Source organism: Sprattus sprattus (genome assembly GCF_963457725.1).
Source record: "Sprattus sprattus genome assembly, chromosome: 19".
In the NCBI taxonomy this organism is placed as follows: domain Eukaryota; kingdom Metazoa; phylum Chordata; class Actinopteri; order Clupeiformes; family Clupeidae; genus Sprattus; species Sprattus sprattus.
This window is the reverse complement of record NC_137917.1, coordinates 8418374-8428373: the sequence shown is the minus strand read 5'-3', so window position 1 is coordinate 8428373 and position 10000 is coordinate 8418374. Positions and strand designations below refer to the sequence as shown.

The window sequence follows — 10000 nt, the reverse complement described above, 5'->3', positions numbered from 1 at the left end:
TAAATAGCAGAACATAGAAATGGACCTCTACTGTGCATACTGTGTATAGCCTACATTAGAGATGCTCTGTGGTCTTATGGCACAGACCTTAGCAGCTCAACCCCTGTGCATTTACCTCCAGAGTTCTGTCAGAGCCCCCTTTCCCTGCGGCGCTACTGTGTATCTTTAGGTCTTATTTCTCCAAAGGGGAGTTTGTAGTATCCTTATTAATATTTCACGTCGGGGCACATCAACCAACCACCTTGAAATTTCTACAGATGAATCACATCAAGATGCATCTGCAGAAATGTCGAGGTGGGCCCCTTGATGTATCTACCGCACAACCCCCGCTGGCATTATTGAATTAGATAACACATGGCATCACTTTAGGCCTGCAGAGTCACTGCTGCTCCCAGACAGGCTGAGGAGATGGTCTGAGCTGAAGTGGGGTACAGAGTTGGTGCTGGGCTCTGTGATTTAATACTGCAGGCAACTCAAAGACAAACAAACAAGTATAGTTTCTTCATAGTGTCTTCAATGAGTATCCTTAGGGCCACAGAGACTTTGCAGAGCTGAGAATGCTTCTTCAGATTGCATGCATTCAGTGTAGTTTTCAGTGAGTGTCTCTTGTGTGTGGATGGTTTTAGAGTGCTTAATGAGTGTGTGTGTGTGGAGAGCTCTTCATGCCTGTCTGCTGTTGAGTATACAGGAACTCTTCTCTTTTCCATGCCTGTTCTGTGTTAGGGGCGGCAGCAATGCTTCTCAGCAGCAGTACCCTCTTCATGTCAGGAACTTGTGTGTGTGTGTGTGTGTTTGTATGTTTGTGCATGGGGTGTGCATATTTTCTTGTGTACACACTGTGTGTGTGTGTGTGTGTGTGTGTGTGTGTGTTTGGCAGAGTGGCAGTTAATGTGTTTAACACACAGCCCTCCTGACATGTGCCCAGCCCCAGTGTGCCCTCTGTGCCCTGCTCTGACACAGCCCATCAGGAGCCTGGTGTGTGAGCAGTGCCCGCCGGCTAGCGTGGCGGTGAGGGTGAGTGTGAGGGGGTGGGCAGCGCCAGTCATCTCTCTGTCGACTGAACTTGGCTCGTTACATTCCTCTCAGTCTCACATCCATGCCTCTGATTGCATGGATTTGTTAAATGTGGGTGGGTGTGTGTTTGCTTGTGTGTGTGTTTGCTTGTGTGTGTGTTTTTGCAGAAGTCACAGCTGATCAGGTTGAGGTGTCTGGAGCCTGTGCTTGTGTGTGTTTCTGAGTTGATGTACACGAGTGTGTATGTTTCTATGTTCCTATGTTCCTATGCTACATTGTGTATCTGTCTGTATGTATCTATGTGAAAGAGTAGAGGTGGTCTCTGGGTGTTTGTGAGAGAGAGAGAGCGAGCGAGTCTGTGAGTGTGTGAGTGCCCACGTGAATAGGAGACTGTGTGTAATTGTGAGTGTGTGTGTGTGAGAGCGAGAGCAATGTCTATGCTGATCAGGTGGAGGTTGCTTATACCGAAGTGTGAGGGGGGTGAGTGTTCATGTTTGTGTTTATGCAAGTGAGTGTGTGTGCGTGTGTCTGAGCTGATCAGGTGAAAGTGTGTGTGTGTGTGTGTGTGTGTGTGTGTGTGTGTGGTGTGTGTCAGTTGATTGTCCTAGTTTTTGGCAGCGTAGGTCACGTTCACAGACTGGTGGTACGTGGACTTTGCAATAGGGGGCTCTATAAAACAAAGGCCAAACAGTTGCCAAAGAACTGCAATATCAGGAATATAGGAAGCATGTTTATTTGGAAGAGACAATGTTTCCTCTACCCTTGAACTGTACAACCCATAATGGACTGTTGAACTACTTAAATTTGTCGGACTATTCGGAAAATGTGATTTCTGATGAAACCTGACTTAACTTGACGTAATGTGGAATCAAATAAAGTATATGAAATGTTTGAGCAGATGTCTGTGTTGATCAGGTGAAGGTCTTGTGTACTCGCTAAAGTGTGTGTGTGTGTGTGTGTGTGTGTGTGTGTGTGTGCGTGCGTGAGAGCAGATGTCTGTGTGGATCGGGTGGAGGTCTCTTGATCCGGCTCCAGCTCAGTGGGGGCCTGGCTGCTAGCCTGTCACTCCACATCTGTAGGATTGACTGAGAGGGCCACACACACACACACACTCACACACACACTGTAATGCTTAAGTGGACACATTATATACAGCCTTACCCTCTTCTCGTCTCTCTCTCTCTCTCATTTTCGCTTGCATATCCCCATAAATTCTTCACATCCACACTTGTGTAAGTATGTGTGTGAGTGTGTGTAGGGCATGTGTCAGCAGCAGGCATGATGTAAGCTAGATGCTTGGCTCTAACGCGGAGGAGCCCTTTCCCCTCTGATCTCACAAATTCTGGCCGATGTGACGTCTGCCCACATAGCCCTGATATCAGCCCGTCCTGCTAAATGCTTCTCAGAAACATGCAGATGCTTTCAGGAAGCCACGTGCCTTTGGCGGCCGTCTCTCCCTCTCTCTGTCCCTCTCTCTGCTGACCGCTTTGGACAGTGTCCCCAGAGGGCCATACTTCCTCGGCCCAGCATGTTGAAGCCTGGGGGAGGGATGCTCAGAGCTTCTCAGAAACATGCAGATGATTTCAGGAAGATTCACTGTCACGGGAGTTTATGTGACAGTGCGGTGGACGACAGAGAAACAGAGATGCTTGCACACACACACACACACACACACACACACACACACACACACACATTTACATCACTGCACAACCATATTACCTTCCTCCATATGTACATACATACATACATACATACATACATACATACATGCATGGATGCATACACGTATATAAAGATACGGATTCATAAATTGATGTATTTGCATGTATTTATGCACACGTTTAATTTCTTTCTGAATTATTTATTACTCCGTATTTTTTGATTGTCTCATTCTTTTGCAATTGGAATATATTAATCTGTCATGGCAATAAAACGTTATAATAGAGAGAGGGAGAGAGGATGCTTGAAGAATGGGTGAAGAGGATGGAGAGAGAGTGGCCTCCTTTCTTTCCTTTTCTGAGAGCTTACCGCTTGTTGTGGTTACCTCACCTGAGGCCACATGTGCGAGCGCTGTGGTGTGTCCTGAATGTCAGACGAGACCTCGCCAGGCCTTTGGTCCTCGGTACGCCCTCTGTGATCTGAAGTCGGACGTGAAATAAGCTGTTTATTTACTTTTGGTTTAAGAGCGAGCCTTTAACATTCACGTCCAACTCCACGAGTGCCTGAAAATGTGTCGCCGGCACAGCTAAATAATGCAGACGAGTGCGGCTGTGTGACTAGACGAGGTTACATCACGCCTGTCGCCGGGAGGGCTCACGAAAGATCGGCTGTCTGAAGTCGCAAGTGAAATAAGCTTTTTATTTACTTTAAGTTAAAGAGCGAGTCCAACTCCGCTGCGCCTGAAAATGTGTCGCCGGCGCAGCTAAATAATGCAGACGAGTGCAGGTGTGAGACTGTACGAGGTTACATCACCCTTGTCGCTCATGAAAGATGAGCGGCGCTCTTAAAGCGAGAAGATTTCTCCCCGTGGGTTTCAGCCCTGGGAAGCTCGCTGCTAAAACACTCCTCGGCTAAACAGCCTGACATGCTCGGCGCCGCTGAAGCCCGTATCGCAGGCTTAAATATCGTGTCGGTTAAATATTGAAGGGCTGAGTGTGAGCGCTGGTGGGCTGCCTGTCTGGTCTGTCTGTCGGGTGTTCAGAGGGGTTGGAAACGTCGTGCTCGCTTTACGAAGAGCCGGTTTATCTGCAGTTTATCTGTGTTGTGTTAAGAGTGGGTTTTCCTCTCAGCAGTAAGGCCACAGGTCACACACGCGCACAGAAACAGACGCAGACGCACACACACAGACACAAACACACCCCCCAGAGGGTTGGGTGTCTAAAGAAAATGTGCTCAGTCAGTCAGTGCCCCTGCTCTCCCCCTGTAGCCCAGCGCTCGCGCACACACACACACACACACACACACACATACACACACACACACACACACACACACCCTGGTGATGTAACAGCAGCACTGCTGCCGCTGCTGCTGTTTTGGCCAACATTTTCTGGCAGCTTTTCTCTTGCACACACTCACACACACACACTCACACACACTCACACACTCTCTTTATGCTTCAGTCTGTTCCAGTCTATGTCTTCCGGGAAGCGCTCTCTCACCTGATTTGTTGAGTTGTGTTTATCTTGGCTGATGGGGGGGGGTTGTGTGTGTGTGTGTGTGTGTGTGTGTGTGTGTGTGTGTGTGTGTGGTTCTCAGCAGTCTGCGGTGGTCTTGTCAGTACTGATTTGGGATGACTGTGTCTCAAACATCGAGATGGAACTCTGTCCCCTGGTAGTCCAGCTGCTGCTCCTGTCCTCTGTATATCTGTGTGTGTGTGTGTAAGAGAGGACACACAGAGTGTGAGTGTGAGAATGTGTGTTGATTGTTTCTGTTCCTAGGCTGTTGTATGTTTATGGCTTATCAGACTTCAGTCGTCTCCAACATGCCTGTTCCAGTCACTGTGTGCTCTGGTAGGGCCCACCTGTCAGCCTGAGCTGCCAAGCCAACCTGCCCAGGCTGGTGTGCTGCTGCACTCCAAACCACAACCCTCCTGTGAAGTTACACTCTCAGAAAGGCAAAGAAAGCCAGACATGAAACTGTTGCTCTAGTTGTGCTCATTACGTCAAATGTAATTTACGCATTGGCCTATTCACATTTTGCACAGTCTATTGGTGGTGACAATGTGGGAATTGGCTTATGTAACACTATTTTAGACTACTTGTCTTGCTAACTTACTCCCTTCCCCTCTCTCTCCCTCTCTGTCTGTCTGTCTGTCTCCCTCCGTATTCTTATATGTCTCTCTCTGTCTCTCTCTCTCTCTTTATCTCTCGCTGCTTTCTTTCTTCCTGCCCCCCCCCTCTCTCCATGCTTTTTTTCTGGCCCCCCCTCTCCATGCTTTGTTTTGTTTGTTTGTTTGTTCTTTCTTTCTCTCTGACCCCCCTCTCTGTGTGTCCTCTGTGTGTCCTCAGGAAAGCCCAGGAGCAGGACAAGAAGGTGGTGGTGGCTGGCTGTGTTCCTCAGGCCCAGCCCAGGATGGACTACCTGAAGGGCCTCAGTGTCATCGGGGTAAGAGGAGAAGAATGAAGCATAGAAGATTTAATGAAATGTGTGTGTGTGTGTGTGTGTGTGTGTGTGTGTGTGTGTGTGAGAGATGAAGATCAGATCTTAAGTGTGTGTTTTTGTTTGAGGAGCATGTGAGTGTGTGTGTGTGGGCATAGATGAAGATGTAGCTGGAGTTCGTCATGCATGTAAGATGTGAGCATATTCACATGTGTACAGTCTGGTTAGAGTGTGTGTTTGATGGCAGTTTGATCTGGCTCCTGCTCTAGTTCTCTCAACCATTGTTACACGCAATTCTATGCAAATCCCTCTTTTATCATTACATATGTACACACACCTGACTCACCCACTCACGTATATGTGTACACACACACACACACACACACACACACACACACACACACACACACACACACACACACACACACACACACACACACACACACACACACACACACACACACACACACAACACACAAATTCACTACTAACTTTGACATGCACACCCACCAGGTGCATTGAGTGTGTAGGGAAATGACTGGGATCCTTAGGGTGAGGCGTTATCCACAGCAGTCTAACACGCAGAGACGCGTCGGGCTCAACCAGCTGTTTACCAGGGGCCCCCGGCACACAACACCAACACGTGTGCTTATTGAATTTAATGACATTATTTATGGCCCGGTGTTTAACATAACACACGGGACCGCCACTCGCTACGCGGGCAGACTGCGTGATTACCGCAGAGAGCAGCCAATTGGCCATTCATGAATAAGTATACATTAAGATGCGCAGGCTTATGGGTGCACTCAAGCTTGGCAAACCAGCACTGTTATTAATTTACATTAAATCTCGACGCTGAATCGCACGAGGTGTCGGGGGGATTGTGAGTGGTATACATTTCAATATTAGATTTGAGTTTCTTTGTTTAATTTATTTCCGGCGAATAATTAAAAAAATCTGTGTGGGTGTGTGTTTACCATCATAGTAAAGGCCTCGGCACAGAAGCAAGACCTGTCCAGATCATCTCTCTTTCTCTCTCCTTTTTATTTCATATTCCTTTTCTCATTTGTCCTTCTTGTCTGAAACCTGGCTGAACTGTCTAGTTCTCTTCGTGTCGTGTGTGTCAGCCTCTATCTCTCGGTTTTCTTTCCCCTCATACATCTGCTTGTGTGTGTCTGTGCTCTATGTGGCTGTCTTTCTCTCTCTCATACCGTCTGTCTCTCTCTGTACACCTTCTCTCCATTTGTCTTTTCGTCTGTCTCTCTTCTGTCTTCTGGCACTATCTCACTGTCTCTCTCTTTTATCTTTCTCTCTCACTCCATCGAATGTGGGCCTGATTGCCTATATGTCTTTGGTTCTCTCTCTCTCTCTCTCTCTCCTATACCTGCTGGGTGTTATTGTATAGGTCCTAAATGTCAGCTCAGCCCAATGGCTGCCACTCAGGGGCTCCTCAGCTGATGGTTAAGTGTTATTGATGTCTGAGCAGCAGGACAGCATTGACAAGGGCAGGGGATTGAGAACTGTGTGTGTGTCTGTGTGTGTGTGTGTCTGTGTGTGTGTGTGTGTGTGTGTGTGTGTATAGTCCAGGTCCCCATCTTTTAGCTCAGTAGGGAGCTTTGTGTGTGTTGCAGAATGAGGGAAGGTGTTGGAGAGCTCTTGCAGCCTTTATATTGTGTACCTTAGAAACCCTCCAGTCCCTCCACATCAACCAAACACATTTCAAAGTAACCTAACTGCTATATGCTACACACTGTCCTTGCATTATGTCTGGTAGTTGAATCTACTGTGAAATACATGGTTGTGTGTGTGTGTGTGTCCACTTGGTAGAGCCCCAGAGAGTGGTCACTTACCTGATGGCCTGGTCGTACTCCCTGCCCAGCGGCTCTCTACAGCTAGTCCGCAACCTGCCCAGGCCTTGGTGTGTTTAGTTCCAAGCTTTTGCGTGGTCGCTGGTGTAAATCCCATCAGCGACCGGTCTGCCTTTACCCCAACGCCACAGGTAGTGTTCAGGGCTGAAGCTCCGCCGGTCAGTCATTTCCCTCCGATGTGACCTTACCTAGCCTAACAGTGTGTTTGGGGCAATTTCTCCTTCATTGCTAGGCCAGGGAACTGGGCTCTGTGTGTGTGTGTGTGTGTGTGTGTGTGTGTGTGTGTAGTCTTTCTCAGTTGGAACTCACACATGCGTGCACACACACACACACACACACACACACACACACACACACACACACACACACGGGATAATGCCTTAGGTTCACAGCGTCATCCCTTAGAAGAACACACTGCCCCAGCCAGAAGATAGACACACTGTCAAGTACAGGAGATGGAGGTAGAGAGAGAGGACGAGCGAGAGGTGAATGGAGGAGGAGAGAGAGGTGAATGGAGGAGGGAAAAGGAAGATGGAGAAGGAGAGAGAGGAGGATGGAGGAAGAAGAGGGATAAGGAGGAAAAGGAAGAGACCGACAAACAGAGGACAGATGGAGAAGGGATGTCAGGAGGGGTGTTTGAGTGGGGTGGCATGTTGTGTGTCAGGGTGTGTTAGCGGTGGGTGTGTTGGGTTCCCTGAGGGTGTTGCAGAGGGACTCATCTTAGCTTTGCCTCCTCTGTCTGTCTGGGGAGCAGTTAGTCCCTCTTAAAAGGGGATTTTCTCTGACCGGACCCCATGGAGTTTGCCTTTCAAAACAACAGCTGGACAGAACAACACGCACCCCTGGACAGAATGAAAACACACACACACACACACGCACGCACACACAGGCACGCACAAGCTACTCCACCCCTGAACAGAACAAACACACACATGCAAGCTCATCCAGCGCTGGTAAGAACTGCATCCTTGCTGAAGAGATTAGATTAAAGGAGGGGTTGATTGGTGACAGAGGAAAGGAGCCAGAGAAAATCACATGGTGGAAGACTGAGAGACGTGTGTGTGTGTGTGTGTGTGTGTGTCTGTGTGTGTCTGTGTGTGTCTGTGTGTGTGTGTGTCTGTGTGTTCACATGTCATCATAGAGGGCGAACCTTTTAGTATCACATAACGTCTTCAAGTAAGATGGTCTGAGATGGTGGTGTGTCTGTGTGTGTGTGAGTGTGAGGAAGCCATTTAATCTCCTCCTTCCCTAGCCCCACACTCTATGAGTGCTAGCCTAGTGTGATGCTGGTGTTCTCCTGTGTGTAGCCGGCTGCTGATTAGCCTCTAATCCCGATGTTAGCGTAGATGAAAGCCCTGATGACAACACTGATAATCAGAGACTGAGCTGAGACTCCGTCAGACGCCCCTCACTGTGTGGCACACAGATGAGCCTCTGCGTCCTCATTCCCATCAGGTTTAGCACAGAGATTACTATCGTGTGTGTGTGTGTGTGTGTGTGTGTGTGTGTGTTTATTTACACTTGGCTCTGATCTGTGTTTGTGTTCTATATAAGATGTGCTTTAATGAGATCAGTGCTTTTTCTTTCCCTCATAGCAGTGGTTTACCACTTACTGTGTGTGTCCATGTGCACAGGTTTCTCATGAGGCCTTTAACCGTGTGTGTGTGTGTGTGTGTGTGTGTGTGTGTGTGAGAGTGTGTGTCGCAGTTTATTCTTGCGTCAGCTGCGTCAGATCTTAATCGTCAGTCAGTTAGTGTCGGTGTGCAGTCTAAACAGTGGTGTTGAGCTGCAGTGCTGCTCTGCCTGACATAACTGATGTGTGTCTGATAAGAGTGTTGGGAAACAAATCACAATCTGAGATGCAGAACACACACACACACACACACACACACACACACACACACACACACACACACACACACACACACACACACCACGCTACGACTGAATCGGAAGCCAAATGACATGTTCCGATCAGTCAAAGCCATTGTGGTCGAATTTAGAAAACGTGTGGTCCCTGGCCATTTGCATGGGATAGACACTTCTTCAGATGTTGACCTTTTTTTAGTTGCTGCCTCGTGTGTGTGTGTTTGTTTGTTTGTGTTCGGATATGTTGAAGAGGAGGTGTGTGTGTGTGTGTTTGTGTGCATGCCCCCTGTCATATCCTCAGATGTTGACCTTGTGTTTAGTTGCTCCTCCGTGTGTGTGTGTGTGTGTGTTCTGCCTTAATCCCCTGAAGAGTCTGGCTGCTTCCCAGAGCCTACAGTGGGTATTGATAATCCATACAGAAGCAGCCATCACTACCAGACATATTCATTATAAGCCAGAGAGGTGATGAACCCACTACTTACCTGAGATAGCTCTCACTAATACTTTGTGTGTGTGTGTGTGTTTACACCTTTGAATTTGTATTGTGTGTGTGTGTGTGTGTGCGTGTTGTATGTGTCCTTAACCTTCCCTGTTACCTGTCTGAAGTGGTCTTCTGTGTTTCAGGTGCAGCAGATTGATCGTGTTGTGGAGGTCGTGGATGAGGCTGTCAAAGGTGAGATAGAAAGAATGTGTGTGTGTGTGTGTGTGTGTGTGTGTGTGTGTGTGTGTGTGTGTGTGTGTGTGTGAGTGAAGTGCATGCATGAGTTCAGGTTTCAGCCCTATATAAACCTGCCCAAGCAAGCCTTTCTAAAGTAAACATGTAAATTGACAGCAGCAAACACACAACATAAAGACAATGTTGCCCCCCCAACGCGCGCGCACACACACACACACACACACACACACACACACACACACACACACACACACACACACACACACACACACACACACACACACACACACACACACACACACACACACACACACAGACCCCAGATTAATTCAGCTGTGTACATGTGACCCTTGTGTTTGAGCGTCATCCCTGTTGCTTTTGGCAATGGGCACAGCTTTGGCAGAACAAGAGAGAGATTGCATGTGATGGAGACCACAGGAGAGAACTATAGAAGGAGAGGAGGATGGAG

General features: G+C 48.1%; 1 protein-coding gene across 2 annotated transcripts in view; it reads left to right on the top strand.

Annotated features, from left to right (window-relative positions):
* The window catches only part of cdkal1 (CDK5 regulatory subunit associated protein 1-like 1), a 250054-nt gene that overhangs the window by 59749 nt on the left and 180305 nt on the right, over positions 1-10000 (top strand). For both annotated transcript variants that reach the window (XM_080857466.1, XM_080857467.1), the window contains exons 5-6: positions 5028-5124; positions 9480-9528. In XM_080857466.1, the coding sequence (XP_080713592.1) occupies positions 5028-5124; positions 9480-9528 (146 nt within the window). The remainder of the gene's footprint in view (positions 1-5027; positions 5125-9479; positions 9529-10000) is intronic.